General features: G+C 44.6%; 1 protein-coding gene across 2 annotated transcripts in view; it reads left to right on the top strand.

Moving 5' to 3' along the window:
* Positions 1-21,477, top strand: part of ano1b (anoctamin 1, calcium activated chloride channel b) — a 101,069-nt gene that overhangs the window by 1,688 nt on the left and 77,904 nt on the right. Inside the window, exons 2-3 of one of the 2 annotated variants that reach the window (XM_080504697.1) lie at positions 10,164-10,544; positions 19,323-19,421. In XM_080504697.1, coding sequence (XP_080360823.1) covers positions 10,164-10,544; positions 19,323-19,421 — 480 coding nt within the window. The remainder of the gene's footprint in view (positions 1-10,163; positions 10,545-19,322; positions 19,422-21,477) is intronic. The other variant, XM_080504698.1, reaches the window with a different exon arrangement.

Raw genomic sequence — 21,477 nt, forward strand, 5'->3', positions numbered from 1 at the left:
TATTATAATTCTCCAGGAAGATCAAATATTAGAAATGTAAGAAGGCCTGGAGAATCAGTGAACACAGATCTGACAGCTTGTGTGTGTAAATGTGTGTGTGTGTGTGTGTGTGTGTGTCTATATATATATATATAGACACACACACACACACACACACACACACACACACACATTGAGTGTGTGTTCTCACTTCCTCCAGTTAAAAACACATGTAAATCCCAGTGGTTCTCATGATTGAGGGAGTTTCCTGCTTGTCAGTTTATTAACCCTTAAGTCACCTCCTCCTCCTCCTCCTCCTCTCTTCACATTTCTTCCAAACTCACCACTGTTTATAATAGATATGAAATAATTCTGCTTTGTATTGAGATCAGTGATGTTTTAGGCTCTTTAGTTTGTTAAGCTCGGTTTCTGCTTAACAAACTTGTTTAAACTGAACAGTTTAAACAGTAATATCTGTGGGCTGTAAACCAGACATAAAGAGTCGCTGCTGTTTGAAGGAGGATTTGAAGTGATTGTTATAAAGCTTGTTTTGCATGTGGCTGTTGCTGACAAACATTATCATTAAAAACCCTCCTATGTGGAAGTGTCTGTTTTGTGAACAGCCCATTTGTCACGGCTGGGCGCCGGCGTGTGGAGTGTCCTGAACCCAGAAGCAGACCTCAAGCAGAAAGTTGTTTGCAAACAGTAAGGTTTATTGAGGGAACAGGGAAAGGGGAGCTGGAACGGTGACGGGACCCGGGAACTCCGGGGAGCCTCTTGGAACCGGGACGGGGACCCGGGGGAATCTCCAGGGGGGGCCTCTTGGAACCGGGACGGGACCGGGGGAATCTCCAGGGGGGGGCCTCTTGGAACCGGGACGGGACCCGGGGGAATCTCCAGGGGGGGGGCCTCTTGGAACCGGGACGGGACCCGGGGGAATCTCCAGGGGGGGGCCTCTTGGAACCGGGACGGGACCCGGGGGAATCTCCAGGGGGGGGGCCTCTTGGAACCGGGACGGGACCCGGGGGAATCTCCAGGGGGGGGGGCCTCTTGGAACCGGGACGGGACCCGGGGGAATCTCCAGGGGGGGGGCCTCTTGGAACCGGGACGGGACCCGGGGGAATCTCCAGGGGGGGGGGCCTCTTGGAACCGGGACGGGACCCGGGGGAATCTCCAGGGGGGGGGCCTCTTGGAACCGGGACGGGACCCGGGGGAATCTCCAGGGGGGGGGGCCTCTTGGAACCGGGACGGGACCCGGGGGAATCTCCAGGGGGGGGGCCTCTTGGAACCGGGACGGGACCCGGGGGAATCTCCAGGGGGGGGCCTCTTGGAACCGGGACGGGACCCGGGGAATCTCCAGGGGGGGGCCTCTTGGAACCGGGACGGGACCCGGGGGAATCTCCAGGGGGGGGCCTCTTGGGACGGAACCGGGACGGGACCCGGACGGGGAACTTCTGGGGACGGAAACGGGACGGGACCCGGACGGGGAACTTCTGGGGACGGGACCCAGACGGGGAACTTCTGGGGACGGGGACCCGGGGGAACTTCTTGGAGCCGGCGTCGGAACAGGAACCACCCCGGGGAGGACACTCACCCCCCGGGGAGGACAACACCGCCTCACCTCCACACGGTCTGAAGACTAGCAATCCTCTGGCACCGGACCCTCCTCCCTGCAGGGCTTAAGACTGCTTGACAATCAATTAGCTGATTGGCTGCAGGAGTGCCAGAGAGGATCCGGTGCTGGAGCGAGGTGTGTGACTCCTGACACCATTGTTATAAAGTTGGAGACTCAATAGGTCATTGTCTTTTTGTCATGCTCCCAGTTCACTTGTAACATTTACACAAATCTTCCGATTATTTTCTGACATGTTGTAAAGCTTGCAGATGGACCAATGTGTTCAGGATGTTTAGTCTCTGGATCAGAGAATTGACCACACGCTTTAACTGGCCTCACTTAATGATCCAGTGTTGGTTTGAGGGCCAGCCTTCTGGGACTAATAGTTGTTTAATATCTCCCTCCCTGCCTCCTGCATCCTTTCTTACAAGTCATTGATTTGGCTCAAAGTGCTTTGGGGGTTTCTTTTGAAACCGTCACCGGCCTCAGAGGTGTCGCCTCCCTCTTCTCTGAAAACCTTGGATCCCTCTGGAGCGCTGGTATTACGACGACATGCACTTTAGGAACGGTAGGGATAATGCATTTTTTATGAGTCCAAGCATAATACGAGTTTACTCATCAATATCCGTCCTGAAGGAAAATCCTCATTTGGTAACTGACTGTCTTCAGGCTCTGTGATTGGCCAGTCACACACAGGCCCCGCCCCTCCTGACACACACACACACAGCGGTTGAGTGTTGCTCTCTTCATTATACCTCAGGTTTCCTTCAGCTCGCCTCTATTTCAGTTTGTATGATATTTAAAGCTACCTGGTGAACGTGTTTCCTAACGTACGAGGTGTATTTGACAAGACGGAGCTGGGAACGTCTCGCGTCTCAGCGAGTTCACCACTATCTGGATCTGTTCAACCATCTCAATGATCTGTATCCATATCTGTACTCATAGTGGGCGGGGCCTAAACCGGAAGTGGGCGTTTTCAACGGAAACTGGGTGGGGCTTAAATTGGTACATTATGTTAAGCCTGAAATTGATATGATTGATCAGAAGTTGCTTTATTTATTGTTTATTTAAAAACTATTTACAGAACAGCCTCAGAATTTAGATGAAAAGTTTTATAAATAAAAAACTATATACTGTATGTAGTGTATAAAGCTTTATTTATATATAATTTATAATATTTATAATATATTATTTTATGAACAGCCATATACAATAAACATATTAATATAGCTACTTTGTGTGTTCAGCTATATGTGTGTATGTGTATCAGTGGTCTGTAAGACTGTTTATTTAATGATGTGTGAACCTGGTGATTCATGTAAACATCCAGTGGAGACAAACAGGAAATAACATGTCAGCCTTGTTCACTGTGTTCTTCTCAAAAGCACCACGTTCAGTACCAGCAAAGTTTTCAACTGACTTTACACCATCAGCCACACTCAGAGCAAGCAGACGGGAAAACAACCGTAGTGAAGCCAGTGACTGACAGTGTTTTCAGCTCTGTCTTATCAAATGCACCACGTACGTTAGGAAACAAGTTCACTAAGTAATAATATTATACAAACTGAAATAGAGGCGAGCTGAAGAAAACCTGAGGAGGACTGAAGAGAACAACAGTCACTCTGTGTGTCGTATTTGAACTTTATTTTTTGGGCTAAGCTCCTTTTTGATTCTTCTTGGTTGAATTCCATTCTGCCACGTGTTCATGCTGCTGGAACTGTGAACTTCCTCATGGGAGTTAACAAATATAAGTGTCTGTGTCTTTCTATTTATCTCCTGAACACTCATTGTTAACATGAACAAAGCGGAACCTGTCTGATAATTATGATTGAAACCAGTTTCAATTTCTGATGTTATGCGTCAGCAATCTTCTCGTCTCTGTTTTTTCTTCAAACAGTTGTGTCTGGATTGGATCTCACAGACATGTTGTTGGTTTAGATCAGGTGTGGAACGCCGGTCGTGGAGGGCTGCAGCCCTGCACTACTGCACGTCCCCCTGCTTCCACTCAGCTGACTGCAATGAGCAGCAGGTTCTCTGGCTCTGTGCTGAACGTGGTGATGAACCTTCAGGACGTTCAGGGGAGGAGACGTGGAGAACCTGCAGGGCTTCGGGTTTGACACCCCTGCTGTAGATGAAACGACAATCCAGGACACAACTCAGAGCTCTATGAGGATGGAGGCTGGATCACTGTAAGTCAGGTTCTACTGACTAATCTGAAGATGTGGTTGGTGAGTCCCTGACAGCTTTGGGCGATGAGTCTTTACTTTCCCTAACAGTCAGAATGTGTCATTAAAACTGCTCAAAGTTAAAGGATGTGAGGTTCAGTGGCTTATTGTGAGCCTGGCTGTAGTGCTGAAGACAAACCTGGGCTTGTTCTTGTTTTCCTCTCTTGAGGAGGAACAGTAGACACTTCCATTGTTGTAGAATTCCCCCAGCGTTGGATTGTCCACCACTAACAGGGAGCGTGAGCTGGTTCAGGCCGGCGTGAGACGGCTCAGTTTTACACTGCTGATGATGTGTTGTTGCCATAGTAACCAGCACCAAACACTTCAATCATGCCATTTCTTCTCCAGTTTTAACACCAACTTCTTTAATGTCACAATATGTTGGTTATACCATCAAGCTGTCCTCCACTGAGTGGTGGCTGATCTTTGTCAGGAGGGTTACAGACACAATGGTTCAGTTCTAAACTGTTTATTTCCCTATGAAGAGTTTCGCTTGAAGCAATAAAAAGGTTCAGTCAGAAGAAATGAGCCGCAAGAGGCAAAACATGATCAAAATACATGAGACTTGCTGGACGTGTGAGTGAGAAGCAAACGTGACATGATGAGTGATGAGTGAGTGATGAGTGAGTGATGAGTGATGAGTGATGAGTGAGTGAGTGATGAGTAAGTGATGAGTGAGTGATGAGTAAGTGATGAGTGAGTGAGTGAGTGATGAGTGAGTGAGTGAGTGATGAGTGAGTGATGAGTGAGTGAGTGATGAGTGAGTGAGTGATGAGTGAGTGATGAGTGATGAGTGAGTGAGTGATGAGTGAGTGATGAGTGATGAGTGAGTGAGTGAGTGATGAGTGATGAGTGAGTGAGTGATGAGTGAGTGATGAGTGATGAGTGAGTGAGTGAGTGATGAGTGAGTGAGTGAGTGAGTGAGTGAGTGAGTGAGTGAGTGAGTGAGTGAGTGAGTGAGTGAGTGATGAGTAAGTAATGACTGAGTGATGAGTGAGTGAGTGAGTGATGAGTGAGTGAGTGAGTGATGAGTGAGTGATGAGTGAGTGATGAGTGAGTGAGTGAGTGAGTGAGTGAGTGAGTGAGTGAGTGAGTGAGTGAGTGATGAGTGAGTGATGAGTAAGTGAGAGTGATGAGTAAGTGATGAGTGAGTGAGTGAGTGATGAGTGAGTGATGAGTGAGTGAGTGAGTGATGAGTGAGTGATGAGTGAGTGATGAGTGATGAGTGAGTGAGTGAGTGACTGAGTGATGAGTAAGTGATGAGTGAGTGATGAGTAAGTGATGAGTGAGTAAGTGAGTGAGTGATGAGTGAGTGAGTGAGTGAGTGATGAGTGAGTGAGTGATGAGTGATGAGTGAGTGAGTGAGTGAGTGAGTGATGAGTAAGTAATGAGTGAGTGATGAGTAAGTGATGAGTGAGTGATGAGTAAGTGATGAGTGAGTGAGTGAGTGAGTGATGAGTGAGTGAGTGAGTGATGAGTGAGTGATGAGTGAGTGATGAGTGAGTGAGTGAGTGAGTGAGTGAGTGAGTGAGTGATGAGTGAGTGAGTGAGTGATGAGTGAGTGATGAGTGAGTGATGAGTGAGTGAGTGATGAGTGAGTGATGAGTGAGTGATGAGTGAGTGAGTGAGTGAGTGAGTGAGTGAGTGAGTGATGAGTGAGTGATGAGTAAGTGAGAGTGATGAGTAAGTGATGAGTGAGTGAGTGAGTGATGAGTGAGTGAGTGAGTGATGAGTGATGAGTGAGTGAGTGAGTGACTGAGTGATGAGTAAGTGATGAGTGAGTGATGAGTAAGTGATGAGTGAGTAAGTGAGTGAGTGATGAGTGAGTGAGTGAGTGAGTGATGAGTGAGTGAGTGATGAGTGATGAGTGAGTGAGTGAGTGAGTGATGAGTAAGTAATGAGTGAGTGATGAGTAAGTGATGAGTGAGTGAGTGATGAGTGAGTGAGTGAGTGATGAGTGAGTGATGAGTGAGTGAGTGAGTGAGTGAGTGAGTGAGTGATGAGTGAGTGAGTGATGAGTAAGTGATGAGTGAGTGATGAGTAAGTGATGAGTGAGTGAGTGAGTGAGTGATGAGTGAGTGAGTGAGTGATGAGTGAGTGAGTGATGAGTGATGAGTGAGTGAGTGAGTGAGTGATGAGTGAGTGAGTGAGTGATGAGTGAGCGAGTGAGTGAGTGAGTGAGTGATGAGTGAGTGATGAGTGAGTGATGAGTGAGTGAGTGAGTGAGTGAGTGAGTGAGTGAGTGAGTGAGTGAGTGAGTGAGTAGTGAGTGAGTGAGTGAGTAGTGATTGAGGAGTGATCCCACACATGGAGGAGAGACAACCAGGCAATTGAAATGAGAGATGAATGGGACACACACACACACACACACACACACACACACACACACACACACACACACACACACACACACACACACACACACACACACACACACACACACACACACACACAGGACAATGAGTCTTCATTCAGGACCTCCAGCAGGACGTGAAGTTCTGCTGAAGGAGCTTGTGAGTCCAAACACCTCAGGGTGGAACTGGAAGAATAGTTGTTCTTGGTTTAGTTTCCTCAGGCTGTTCTGGGGTCAAAGGTTTCTTTCCCGGGGGTCCTGAAGCAGGTTGGCCTTTGACCCTGATGCTGGTTCTCGGAGGTGGTGGATCCACTCGGTCCTCCTGTTCACCTCTTCTGGGCTGAACCTTTTCAGGAAACATGAATGACCCAGCCAGCAGGAGGGCTGCAGGGAACAGCAGCCCTCCTGCTCCACCTGGGAGCAGGAGGGCTGCAGGGAACAGCAGCCCTCCTGCTCCACCTGGGTGTGTCACTGCAACATGAGAGGAGGCAGCCTGCCCAACCAGGAACCATGTGGTCTATCGGAATCTCTAAGTCTGGTCCTTCATTCCAGTCCTGCCCCTATTCGAGTCACAACCAGGAGGTCCTCACTGCAGATTTCAACACAAACTCTTAAAATATCTTCACACATCATTTCAGTGGACTTTATTGGAGCATTCGTCTCTTTACTGTAAAGTAAATTCCACCTGTCACTCCTAAATGTCACATGACCTGGATGGAACTTCATGGATTTGAAATTGATAAGCGTGTATTCATGAAAAACTGACAGGCTGGATCTGTGTAGTTGGATCTGTATGTACCTTCCAGCAGGTCTGCAGCCACTGGTTCTAAGTAGACTTCCCAGGGAGAAGATGAGGTCACAGCTCAGAATTCACTCCCTATTTATGTCTCATGTAGAAGGTAGTTGGAGGTTCAGCTGCTCCTCTCTGACATGCAGTCGTCCTCCATTGCACCTGAAGTCCATTCTTTCATGAAATTCATGGCACTTTACCTGCCAGTGGCTGAAGGAGGGCAGGGCCTCATTAACATCCAGGCAAAGATCGCTGCCTTCAGACTCACAACTGCACAACAGCTGCTCTATGACTGTGGACCATCCTGGTCCAACACAGCTCGGTTGCTGCTGAGGAGAGCTGGGCGGTTCGGATACTTTCAACAGCTTTGTGGCAGGAGGGGGGAGGTCAGCTGCTCTCTTTCAAAATCCCGTTTTGAAAGAAATGTTTCGTGACGCCGGAGAGAAAAGCATCTACCAAACCTGTGTTAAAGTCGTGAACCTGCGTTCGCTGGCGGGATGAAAGAGTGGAGGTGGACTGAGTTCTTTGGTCCAAGCTTTTCTCTGAAGGGCAGCTGGCGGTCCCTGGACACCTGCCTGGTGACAAACGGACCGCAGACCTCCAGGGGAGGGTTGTGATGGAGCCAGAGCTACAACCAGAGACAGAGCACACCTTGATCCAGAGCTGGGGGGGGGGCAGTGGACAGTCTGAAACCCTTGACCATTGATCTGTAAGCTGCTCTCGGCTCTCAGGCCTTTTTGACTTTTCATTTGTTCGTGTTTGGTCCAAAATACAGCGCCAGGAAAAAGACTGTGCAAATACTGCTGAACTATATATGGGCTTCTGCTAAGCTAGCCATGTGGCTAACAGGCAGGAAGCGGACTCGGGGATCTGGAAGTGTGGACTGGTGGTGGTTTGAAAAGGTCTGCTTCAGGCCAGACTGAGGTTTGTAATGACCAACAAGAGGCTTCAGTCACACCGGGGCTGTTGGGAGGTTTGGGGTTCTGTGGGGAAGGTGGAGGACTGATTTTGATTTTTGTTTAGTCAAGTACATCTTGAGAAGCTATCCTTGTTGTTGTTGCTGTTGGTTTCTTGTGTTTTGGTTTTGTTTGTTTGTTTTTGGTTTTGTTAGCCGAGTGATGATGTGACAGTGATCTGTTTCTCTTTGAAATGGACAAATAAAGGGACTTTGAAAACCAAACCTCTCCTCTCCTCTCCTCTCCTCTCCCCTCCTCTCCTCTCCTCTCCCCTCCTCTCCTCTCCCCTCCCCTCCTCTCCCCTCCCCTCCATCACCTCCTCTCCTCTCCTCTCCTCTCCTCTCCCCTCCCTTCCCCTCCTCTCCCCTCCCCTCCATCACCTCCTCTCCTCTCCTCTCCTCTCCCCTCCTCTCTCAGTCTTAATAAAGCTGCTGCTCATGTGGATCTGTTGGGTTTTTCTCTTTTCTCTGTTAAAAGCACTGAGGAATGACTGTGTTGTGTTTGGTGCTGTATAAATAAAGTTGAATTGAATTGTTGTGGCTGAGCTGGAGCTTGTAGAGACTTTTGCTTGTGATCTCAATGAAGGGGCATTGCAGTGTCCAGCCTGGAGGAAATGAACGTTGAGCTTCTCAGCGTGGGTATGGTGAGGGAGGGGTGGAGTCTGGAAATGTGTTTAAGATGGAAGAAACAGAATTTACACAGACGCTTGAAACGTTAGGTGAGGGTGGAGTCTCACACCGAGGTTGGTGACAGCAGATGAAAGTGGGATATTTTGTGACATTTGAACTGATTGCTAGTAGCTTCTTCCAGTGCAAATTGAGATTGAGTGTACAAAAGGGATCTTGGGGAATTTTCAGATGTTTCCTTGATGCTAAAATGTGAAGAAACCCGGGTATCTTTCACAAACTATAAATGCTCTAAATAGGTGTTTGTTTGAGTGTAATGACAAACTTCCTTCAGAAAGGTATTAACAATGGAATATAGATGTACATCAACAACTAACACTGTGTCCTACATTTTTCATTTTCCCCGTGTGGATTCTGCTGGAGTAACTATCTTTGAGCAGTAATTACTTTGTGAACTTCTTTAATAACAAAATTCTAATTTTGGTGAAAATTGTAGGCACACTGCCCAAAGCTGTCACAGACGGATCAACCAAACCTGAGATGGAGCTCCCTGAGTTATCCTCAATTGTGGTTTAATCTAAACGATCAATCAAACTTCAACAGTCAACGAGCCATTTGGAGGCAGAACTTGGTCTTTATTCAGGTGTGTCACATGTGAACCGTAGGATTAAAGGACTGCTGTTGTGGGCTTTTCTGTTGCTCTAAAAACAGGATGCATTATGGGAAATTGAGGTGACACTGAAGTGTTTACTTTTGATGCCGGAGGGAGGCAGTGGTGGCCGGGGTGGTGACCATGACCACTAGCGGCATGCAATAACTTGATGCGACCACCAGGTGGGTGTAAAGAGAGATTGCGACGACGCACGCAGCCACTAGAGGCGCTCAACTCGCTCTTTCAGGGAGTGCGGCAAGATACACAAAGACGCTCGGAGCAAGCCGTCTCACCAGGGCAGAATCATTACTGTCACGCCAGAGTTGAACTGGATGTTGAAACAAACTCCAGTGACGATACTGTTATTAGTGCAGAGGCAAGATAATCATCATTTTTATATTTGAAATTATGATTATCTTGCCTCTGCATTAAAAATAGGGATGAGATGGTTTGGTTTTAATCAGCCAGTGTCAACTTGTGTGTTTGATGATTCCTGAAAACCTTGTGGCCACAGCGGAGATCGAGATCAAATCTGTGTCTCTTTTTGCAACTGACGGCAGGTCGGCGGATGTTTACGCCTGTTTTTTTCTCCAGGATTCTGATTGGCTATCATGGCTCCATGTTTCTTGCTACACTGCCCCCTACAGGTTTGGCAGCTCTGAACCAGCTGTATATGTGGGTCATTGTAAATTAAGATTTCTTTTTAAACGTGGAGGGAAATATTGTTTGTTTTTTTTTTTTTTTAACTGGGTTTGTGTAAATGTGGCCTTAAAGGTCAAATTAAATGTCAATGATCAAAAACAGATATCTAACATGTGTAAACATGATTTTCTGTGGTAATGGTGAATTCAAAAAGCAACAATCACAATAGACTGAGATCAGTTGGGGATGAATTATCTTCAGACATTGTTTTGTTTGAGTTCGATTTTGATTTCCTGTGTCTTCAATGTGGTTTGTTGCTGTGTAGCTGCTGAAAGCTTTAACCCCGGAGGAGAGCACCAGCTCCCAGCATGGCCTGTTCTTCCAGGACGGTCAGCGGCGGGTGGACTACGTCCTCACCTACCACGTGAAGAAGCCCGGGGCGAGCCGCTCCACCCGCCAGTCGGTGTACCATTTCACGGAGAAAGCCGTGGCCCGCAGCCTCCGCCGGGGTCCTTACAGCCGCAACCACCAGACCAAACACCAGCACCAAACACCACGGCCCAGCGCCTCCTCCGCACCGCGGTCAGCAGCTCTGGGCGACGTGGAGCTGGGCTCCAACGGCCAGGACGACCACAAGGCCTTCAGGAGGGAGGAGTTCGAGGGCCAACTGAGGGACATGGGGCTCGAGCTGGAGAAAGACGACGACGTGAGTTCACTTTTAAAACATAAGTCCTTTTTTCAGTGATTTTTTACTGAGGGTCCTGAGGGGCTGGTCGGAAGTGAGCTTAGCTGTCCGTCAGAAGGCCGGTCTGGGGGTCTGGGGGTCTGGGGGTCTGGGGGTCTGGGGGTCTGAGCTGGACTCCAGGAGCCAGACTGCAGACAGCGGACCGGCTGGAGAGAACCGAGAGGGGAAGGGGGGAAAGCGCCATATTGGAGCGGCAGGGCTTGGTTGGCCGAGTGGTCGTCTCCTGATCAAAGGGTTGCAGGTTCGATTCCTTTCTCTACCCGTCCACGTGCCAAAGTGTCCTGGAGCAATACTCTGAACCCGACATTGCTCCCAATGGATTGACAGTGCCATTGAAATCATCACAGCCTGCTTTCAGAACCATTGACTCTGTGTTTAAAGCTCCTCAGTCTGTTTGCCCAAAAGCATCGCCTGAAATATGGAGTTCACTACAAACCTGTTCAAGACATGTTTAACGTTACGAGAAGATTTGAATATTCAGCTAGAGAGCGCTCATAGAGCCACCACACCTAAACCAACGGAAACAGCACCACCGAGGTCCATAATTGTCCGTTTTCTGAACTTTAGTGTGAAACAAGTAGTGATCCAACAAGCGTGGAAGCAGAAGGAGGTGCAGCTTCAAGGGAAAAGAATATAGTTTGACCAGGATCACTCACCTGAGCTGCAAAGGAGGAGGAAGCAAGTACCAGAAATCATCAAAAGGCTAAAGGAGCACAACATTCGGGTACAATCAAGGGCTGCCACAAACAATTATTTGATAGTCGACTAATCACTGATTATTTTTTCGATTCGTCGACTTATCGGATCATAAATAAATTGAATGTAAAACATACAGCTTATCTTACCAGCATGAAGCTGCTCTTATATAACCATCATTAGTTTTCAACTTTAAGTGTTTAAGCTATATGGTAATTAAAAATAAAGACCATTAAGATGATAGTTCATTAAACCTTTAATGAAAGTATGCTTGTAGCAACTAACCCTTGTTTCACTGTGTAGAATAAAGTGCAAACAGCTGAGCAAAATAAGGAAAAGGCACTTGTTCTAAGGGCGGCTAATGAATCAAATCACCCTCGCTCATGTTATCGTTTACAGCTCTATGAGTACGTAATAAGTTAGCTGTCTGTTTACGCTAATATTAGCAGCTAACTAGCCAGTTAGCTAGCCGAGACGACGGTCCCTCTCCATCGTTGTCATAAGCCACAACGTGCTTCCTTTTCAGGTGCTGGTGCATCACAGTGCTGCCGTGGAAGGCAAGTTCTGTCTTGCAGATATTGCATTGCACGCTTTTCTCTTTTGTTTTCTTAAAATGCTCCCACACTTTTGAGCTCCGTTGCCGCCGGGTCGCCAGGATACCTGAGCCCCTCTGGTGCAATAGAACTCAATAAGTGTAGACAGAATATATATGATATAAAGCAGAAGGCGCTTTACTTTTCTCTAATCAGAAGTTTTATGAACATGGAAACATGGAACTGATTACTTGCCTTTCAGTTAAAAAAAAATCTAAATTCAAAAGGTTACATGTTCCACTTCCAAAAACATGGTGTCTCATCCCAAAGCAATAGCAAGTGCATTCTCAAACTACTATGCTTAATGATGTCACTCCACAACCTCTCTCGATAAATCAGAACAAATTAAGCAGTTTCTTCAACAAATGAATCTCTCAAAACTTGACAAAGAAAACTGTAAGGCACTTGTGGAGAATGTAGCCAAAGAAGAAATAAAGTTTCTTATATAAAAGCTAAAAAATAACAAATCGCCTGGACATGACGGTTTTCCAGGTGAATTTTAAAAGTGTCTTGAAAGCAAGCTCACTCCCATTTTACATAACGGGTTTAACGACGCATAAAGTTCAAAACACCTGCCAAAAACTTGGGCGGAAACATTAATTTCTGTTATTCATAAGGATTGGAAAGATCCCAGTCAATGCGCCTCCGACAGGCCAATTAGCATACGATGTAAACATTTTAGGTGCTTTACGAGCTTGAAGATTCCAAGGAGTAATTAATAAAGTCATTAATATGGACCAGACAGGCTTTATACCTGGAAGGCTTGGAATGAATGACATTAGACTTTAATGTTAGGGTTAGGGTTAGGGATATCTAACCCTAACCCTAACATCATGTCAGCTGCCCGAGAACAGTCTCACCCATCAATGCTTCCCGGCCTCGATGCTGAGAAGCATTGATGGGTGGACTGGATATTCCTGAAGCACGTGTTATCAGAGATGGGTTCTGATCAAAGATTTAATGATTGGCCAGTCACACACAGACCCCGCCCCTCCACACACACATCTCTGCAGCAGCTCAGACACACAGAGTGACAGTTGCTCTCTTCAGTACTCAGTATTACTTCAGCTCGCCTCTATTTCAGTTTGTATAATATTATTACTTGAAGAAGTTGTTTCCTAACGTACGTGGTGTTTTTGACAAGACAGAGCTGAAAACATCTCGCGTTGCGTCCGTCACTGTCTCCACTACAGCCGGGTTTTTTTTTTTTTTTTTTCCCATCTGCTTGCTCTTAGTGTGGCTGGTGATGTAAAGTCAGTTGAAAACTTTGCTGGTACTGAACGTGGCGCTTTTGAGAAGAACACAGTGAACAAGGCTGACATGTTGTTTCCTGTTTGTCTCCACTGGATGTTTACATGAATCACCAGGTTCACACATCATTAAATAAACAGTCTTACAGACCACTGACACACATACACACATATAGCTGAACACACAAAGTAGCCTATGTTAATATGTTTATTGTATGTGGCTGTTCATAAAAAGAAATACTATATTATACATATTACAAATTAAGCTTTATATACTGTATATAGGTTTAGGCCCCGCCCACTCTGAGTACATGTACGGATACAGATCATTTAGATGGTTAAACAGATACAGATACAGACAGTGGTGTCCTCACTCATCCCTAATTTGCATATTTAAATGGGGGCTTGGATATGTTGCACTCCAACATGTGCACTCAATTCCACATTGATCAGGATGTACAAAGTAAGTATGCTTGGATTCATGCATACGCACATCTGGATTCATTTGTGAGCATACAAAGTTTTGTGGATTTGGGCGTACGCCATCTTTTATCCATAGAGGTCTTTGTAATGAGGCCCCAGGATACTTCAACTCCAGAGAGAATGCTTTTGTTCTGAGGTGCTTTCAGTTTAACTTCACGTTCAGACCAGTGTGGACGTGGCCTCTGCATTGTTTATATTTAACTAAAGGAAGTCAGGAGACGTCTGAAAGTTTTCAACTATTTAAGTGGCTGCCTATTTCTCCAGGACTATGTGCAGGGTCGCAGTTTAGATGTATCTATATCAGTCTTGTAAGAGTGAAACCTGATAGTCCGACTACGGGTGATGTCCTGATGCCAGCGTATGAAGCCAGCTCATAAATAGCCACCATGCTTCTCTACAGCACCGACTGGACATGGCTGGACTGAGGCTGCCACTGCCACATCGGAAAATCTGTCACTTTATTTTGTCAAGGTCTTTTTATTGTTCCTTTTCCAATTTTACATAGAAACAAAAACATGAACACCAATGATGTTTCCCCCCCATAGCTCCAACAATAACAAGTTGAAACATGCTGTGAAAGGGCAAATTATAGTAGGTATATGAGATACATAAAATAAATATGTGCACATGTACACACACATAAACACACAATAGATAAATGCTCATATATATATGCAAGTTACTCGAAACACAAGTCACCCAAAAAGTGGTGGGATTATGAACTCTGATGTACAGAATCCTGAGTTTCCATTTTTTTCTATACAAGTTATAAAAGGTTGCCAGACGGTATAGAATTTCTGGGCACTGTCTCCTGTGGTGTATCGTATTTTTCTCACATCTTATGAAATGAACAGTATCATTTATCCATGATTTAAAAGTCATGGATTAAAAGACGTGCCAACAGGGAACCGAAAACAATCATAGTTTTTACCCGATGACTGGGATGTACCTCAGGTGGTATGACCCCAAAAAGTATTGCAGTTATTGGAGGGGGTTTTAATGACATTTTAAGACATCTGTAAATGTTGAGAAAATCAGTTTCCAAAATGCGTCCAGTTTTGGGCAGGACCAAAACATGTGGGTGTTACGGTGCGACTTCGGAGGCTCAGGTGCAGATAAACCAGCTGCAGACAGATGTGTGCACTGGTGAGAGTTTATTCTACAAACAGAGAGAACAGAGAAGGAGCCAGTCCTCGCTGGGTACGGATCTCCAGAAGGTCCTGCAGGCTCCGGTGGTGGAAGGCCCAGGTCGAGGAAGCAGGAGCTACTGGGGCTGGAGGCGGGTCTGGTCGCAGTGGGGCAGGTGAGGCAGGCGAGGCAGGCGAGGCAGGTGAGGCAGGCGAGGGCAGGGAGTGTTACGATCCAGGGCCCAGTGGAGTCCAACTGCCGTTTAAGAGGTGCAGATGATCAGGAGAACACGAGCTCCACCCGGTCGTAGCAGCTGAACTGAATCAGGTGATGAATCCTCAGCAGCTCCACTTCCTCAAACAGCCTGGAACAAAAGGGAGGAGAGACAGGAGAGGGAAACACCCAGCCACACCCCCAGAGGCCTCTGAGGACTGACATGACATTGGGTACGAGTACCTGCTGCTTGCCTGTAATGATCACACAAGGGATCAATACCAGGAAACATTTGAGATACTTTGATTTTGGACCAGTGGAGGCGATGCGTAACCTTGAAGTGGACCACTGCATGAAGAGATTATACATTTCCCAAGGCTTCTTTCTTCCCAGATTCTCTCAGAAAGTTCTAAGCTCAATTCTACTTCTCAACAGTTCTTCAACCTGATCAAAGGTTTCAAATCGTGTGTTAATTAAGGAATAAATAGATTATATTCCAATAGATTCAGTTTCAAAAGAGAGCTGTTCGGTGTGGATGGAAAAGAGGAAATAAATGTTGACACAAAATTATGGATCTGAAGATTTGTGAAGAAATGTGACCGTGGAATATTGAATTTTGATCTCAATTGATCAAAAGATGTAAAAGAGTCATTAACAAACGGATTTTCATTTGTAGTGGCTCCTCCTTTAACCCAGACATCGAAAGCTTTGTCCACGATTGATGGTTTAAAGAGGTGGTTTTTTGTTATAGGGCGTGGATTGAAATATCTTTTAATGAAAAAAATCTTCAGAATTGTGTCCATATCTTAAAGGAGTGTTTGATTATTGGATTAGAAAAAGATTCAGAAATAGGTTTGAATAAAGGAAGTTTTGCATTAAGCAATGCACTGAAAAAAGTGGAATGAAAGGACAAATGTTCCAGTTGAAGCCATTTAGGGGTTGAATCAGAGCGTTGGGATCCTTTCCAGTAGAGTACATTTCATATGTTGGCAGCCCAGTAGTAATGTTGAACGTTAGGGAGGGAAAAGCCCCCATTTTGACAATGGCGTCGTAGCATATTTTTACATATTCGGGGTGTTTTCTTGTTCCAAATGAACTCCAATATTCGTTTATCAATTGACAAAGATTTTGACAGAAGCAGAGGAATGCTCTGAAAAACATATACAAATGTAGGCAGCAAATTCATTTTAATTACATTGATTCTACCTCCTAATGATAAAGGCAGCAGACTCCATCATTCCTGATCCTGCTTTAAATGACACAATAATGGGGGAAATTAGCTTTGAAAATGTGTTTAAAATCATGTGTGATCCAAATTCCTTAATATATAAATTGGCATGTGTTAACTTCCAGGCAAAAAAGGTCTAAATTAATTGATTTGGCAGTAGTACTAAGTGGCATGATTTCACTTTTTTGTAAATTGACTTTGAACCCAGATATTTTGTGCAACTCTCCCAATGTGTTAAGTATGATCGCTAAACCAGTCAAGGGTTCAGACAAGAATAAAAGAATATCATCAGCATAAAGGGATATCCTATGTTCTGAACCATTTCGCCATATCCCCTTCATATCAGTTTTACCACGTGATGCAACAGCAAGTGGTTCAACTGCTAAAGCAAAGAACAGTGTTGATAGTGAACATCCCTGTATGGTGCCGTGCAACAGTGGACAATAGGCAGACAGATTATTGTTCGTATGGACAGCTGCTATTAGAGAGTAGTGTAATAGTTTTATCTGTTGGGATTTATGGTGGGTTATAAGCATTAATATGACTGTAAGTAATAGATTACTGAAAGTAATAGATCACTGGAAGTAATTTATGAAAATTTTTAATTATTAATGGAAGTAAACGGTCATTTACTCATTAACAACTCTTAGAGTAATTGAGTAATTACTCAAAAGTTAATAAATGATCAAAAATAATTTATGAATGAAAAATTTGGAATTTAAATAAATTGATTATTTATCAAGTAATAATGAAATTGGGGCACCACCAGCTAAACTGGAAACAGCTAATACCAAAATATCAGTCTCGTTTGCAAAAAGGTTATTTAAGTTAGTTAATATTCCTGCGTAAAATACAACAATCTTAAATAACTGTTTGTAAGGTGGAGATTGGAGCACAGAGGTCGCGAGCTGGGTTTGACCAAGTTGGGGCTTTTCCAACCTGAGGCTTGTGGCCCTCTCAGGTCACGGTCCTCCCCCCTGCTGTTCTATTACCTCCTCATTGTTCTTGCAGCCTGTTCTCTTCAGAGAAAACTGCTTGAAGGAGAGCAGGGATTCCAGGCCCAACATATCCATCAGATAAATTTGGAGCCAAAGCCAAATTGTTTGAGGGTATAGAACAAATAATCACACTCCACCCTGTCAAATGCTTTTTCAGCCTTCGAGGGATAAAACTATCTCTGGAATATTGGATGGAGTGGGGTAATAGATTATACTAAATAGGCGTCGTATGTTGAAAAAAGAGTGGCGCTCTTCAATGAATCCGGTTTGGTCATCTGAGATAATGGAATGAAGGATCGTTTCTAACTGATGTGCCAGTATCTTGGCTAGACTCTTCTTGTCTACATTAAGAAGGGAAACAGGGCAGTACGAACCACACAAGGGAGCTTATAGGAAGTGGGAAGAGTTGGTAAAGGATTCCTCAAACATAGGGAGCAGAGCAGGGGCAAGCTGGATCGCAAACATTTTGTAAAATTCGCTCGGAAATCCATCAGGGTTGGGAGACTTTGCGTTTTGCATTGAGTTTATAGCATTTATCACTTCTGTTCTGGAAAATGGTCTTTTCAGATCAGAAGCAATTTCATTATCAATTTTATGGATCTTTAATTCTTTACATATATATAAATAAAAGATACTTAAATCTACCTGCACATTTACATAATAATAGTTATAGCAATAAATGAGAAAAAATAGAATAAAAAAGAATATGAATTAAATTAAAATTATATGAAGAAAAAAGAGAAAAGAAAAAAGAAAGATAAGTAAATTAAATACCAGCAATAAGTAGAAGGGCACTGAGTGATACGTTTTAAGCTATTTACTGAGTAAAAAAAAAAAATTTAAAATAATGATCATGCAATGATAAACTAGATGAAAAAAATACAATAGTTTTCTGAGATCTAAGAATGTGTCACTCAGACTAGTCAGAAGATTTATTCAAATATATATATGGGAGAAAGTGTCATTCCAATTTTATCTTCTGACATTACTTAATAGTAGATCTATGTCCACCAACATATCAGCATCTTCATATTGAGTCTTTACAATGACAGCCAGTGTGTCTTTACGACTCACCAGCCTGATGACAGGGTTAATGTTGTAAGGTAAATTATCACTTATCTTGGACTTGGACTTGGACTTGGACTTTCTTTATTGTCATTGCAGTTCATCACACAGTGAGGAACTGGCAACGAAATGTAGTTGCTTAGCAACCGGTAAAAAAGGCATTAAAAAAACGTATTTAAATATATTTTAAAAAGTAGTGCAAACAGTCAAACAGTTAAAATAAGGTGCATATGAATGATAAATAAAAGAGCAGGATGAGAAATGGGATAGATTAAAATGGAATAATTGCACAGTGTGATATTGCACAGTATGATGGCATGTTCAGTTTTGTGGCGTTTCTGGTAGAATTCCAGCCTTCACGAATATGTAGACCGTGGCTCCGCTGAGTTGAAGTGGGCCAGTTTCCTGAGCACGGCGGAGAATCTCCACACAGTCCTGGTAATAATGTAGCTTGGCTCCAATGTGGTGGGTCTTATCGGAGCTGATCGGAGCTCGTTGCAGGAAGACCCAGTGGGGCCGGCCGACCACAATATCTCAGTGTTCAACACCTTTCCCAGCAGACTGGAGGCGGCAGACGAGGCGCTCCAATCGGGCGCTTCAGGCACGTTGAGGATCTGAATATTTGAGCGTCTCATCCTTCCCTCAAAGTCCAGGCATTTTTCTTTCAAACTGGCGACTTCAGTCTCCAGCCATCCCACTTTAGTTTGCAGGGAAGTCAGAGCACGCTGATAGTCCATGTTCCATTTCCGATGTGGTTGTTTTCATCCTGTTGGACTGTAGCTGTGCTGTTGGGGTTTCATGTTGTGGCTGTTTGAAAACGTCTGAACTCAAGACTCAGGCTGGAAATGGTTGAAATTCAGTGTTCGACACACCACAGCTTTGATAATCAGTAATATTCTTCAATCAGCGGAGACAGTGGAATAGAGAAATGAAATAAAAAAAACAGAGTAATCTAATTCATCATGCTGAGTCTTTGACATGCAAGGAACATTTTCATAATATTTTTTAGGATTTGGAACGAGATAGTGTCCAGTTTGTTTACTGATAGCTCAGTATGAAATGACAACATGTTGTATTTCTCCTAGGCCAAGATTTCAGGGGTGGGCTTTCTGAAGATTCATGCCCCCTGGAATGTTCTCTGCCGAGAGGCCGAGTTCATGAAGCTGAAGATGCCCACCAAGAAAGTGAGTCTTTCCTTCTCTTTGCTGATTTTCCAAGACGACAACTCCTGACTTCATTACTGTGTTTTATGTGTTCTTTGTTTTCCTTGGGGCATTTCCTTGAGCACAACACTGAATTCCAAACTGCTCCCATGAATGTGCTGGGCGCCTCGCATGGCCGCAAGTGTGTGGTGTGTGAATGTGTGTCTGAATGGGTGAATGTGGTTAAAATTATATAACACTTTGGAAGGTGTTGAATTAGTGGAAAAACACGCAGAACTGTGTTTACCATTTCTGAACTTTCAAAGAAATGTGTTCATCAATGATATTTCCAAAGACATCAGAATCTCGTAAATAGGAACTTAAAGAAAACACATTTTTGTTCCACATGAAACATCACTTTGGTGAAAGTTCTTTCTTCATCTTGTGTATAATAATTACTTAGAATATGGCATCCGTACCAGGTAGTTTGGTTGTCGACCTGGAAGTCTTCAGCCATCATGACCAAATGAGTCATTTTTGTAGAGTTTTCAACAAAGAAAATTCCCTGCAAAAAGTAATCAACTTTTTCAGAGATAAAACGACTCTTAAACTTGTTTCATATAATGTGTTACGTTCATGAAATTCAACAACTACAATTAAGATCTGCTGGTACTTATCATACCTAACAATTTGATCCATTTTAAACGGTTTTAGCCTCTTTCAATCACTGCCTTGGTGAGGTGGGAGTTTATCCAATTGGACACTTAATAGCATATGATAATTCTTGATGATGGTTCTTGATGACTTTATATGATGGTGCAAAGAAGCTTTCCTTCAGATCAGTGTTACTAAAACAAAGGAGATGTGCAATGGTTTTAGATGGCCCCCAGCCCCTCAGTGCAGAGTGATGAGTCAGTGGAACTGACAGTGAAACTGCTACCTCACTATAAGTATCTTGATGCTGTAAACAACAATAAACCCAACTTGGATTTCAATTGGGAATTGCTTGTTAAAAAAGGTTATTTATTCTGTCTGAGAAAACTCACCAAGTTTCAGAACAATAGAGACAAAACAAGATTTCCATAACAGGATGTAATGACCACGAGTGTCCACCAGGTGGTGGCGGAGCTTAGAGGGGCAGTGTGAGTGGGTGTAATGACGCCAGAGGGAGGCGGGCGTCTGTTCCGGGTGGTGACCGTGACGACCACTAGATGCGGGTGGAGGGAGAGTGCAATGACTCGATGTGACCACCAGGTGGGTGTAAAGAGAGCTTGCAATGACCCACGCAGCCACTAGAGGCGCTCAACTCACTCTTTCTAGGAGCACAGCGGTTGCTCAGCGATCAGATAAACCAGACGCCTGTCTCAGAGGAAGTGGTCTCATTACTGTAACGCTGGAGTTTAACTGATGTTGAGACATGCAGTGAAACTCTGGTGGCGATACTGAGGTATCACAGCGGCACAAGTTAGCGGTTCAGATGCTAACTGTGGCTATGAGGAGAACTTATCTCCATCAGTTAACACACACAGCGGCGGATACACACAGGGCGCGCAAGCATGAGGTGTTAATGAAGGAGAGAGAGAGAGAGAGAAAGAGAGAGAGAGAGAGAGAGAGAGAGAGAGATGAGGAAAGAGGAAAGTTGGTCGGGAGGCAGTTTGACCAAGTTTGAATTTCGGACACCTGTGGTGTCCGATCGGGTTCGACCAGTGAGGGGTTGGAAGCGAGGAGCCCAGTTATGTATGATGTGAGGTCAGGAGATGCTGTGCCTTTCAATCAAATATTCAGCTGGATAGTTAATGTGGATAAAAACATTTTTGAAAAGCAAAAAGAAAATAAAGATGACAAGTACCGTACGTTTCAGGATAAGTGGACGGAGGAGTTTGCCTTTGTGGAGAGAGCAGGTTCTGCACTGATTGCATTTTTTCAATGAAAAGGTCAAATGTGAAGCGGCACTGCAACACACACCCTGCTGCATCTGCATCCAAACACACACCCTGCTGCATCTGCATCCAAACACACACCCTGCTGCATCTGCATCCAAACACACAGCAAGGGAAAGCAGGAAGAAGGCATGTAGCAGCAACAATAACGAGGAATG

This window comes from Blennius ocellaris (genome assembly GCF_963422515.1).
Source record: "Blennius ocellaris genome assembly, chromosome: 11".
Taxonomy (NCBI): domain Eukaryota; kingdom Metazoa; phylum Chordata; class Actinopteri; order Blenniiformes; family Blenniidae; genus Blennius; species Blennius ocellaris.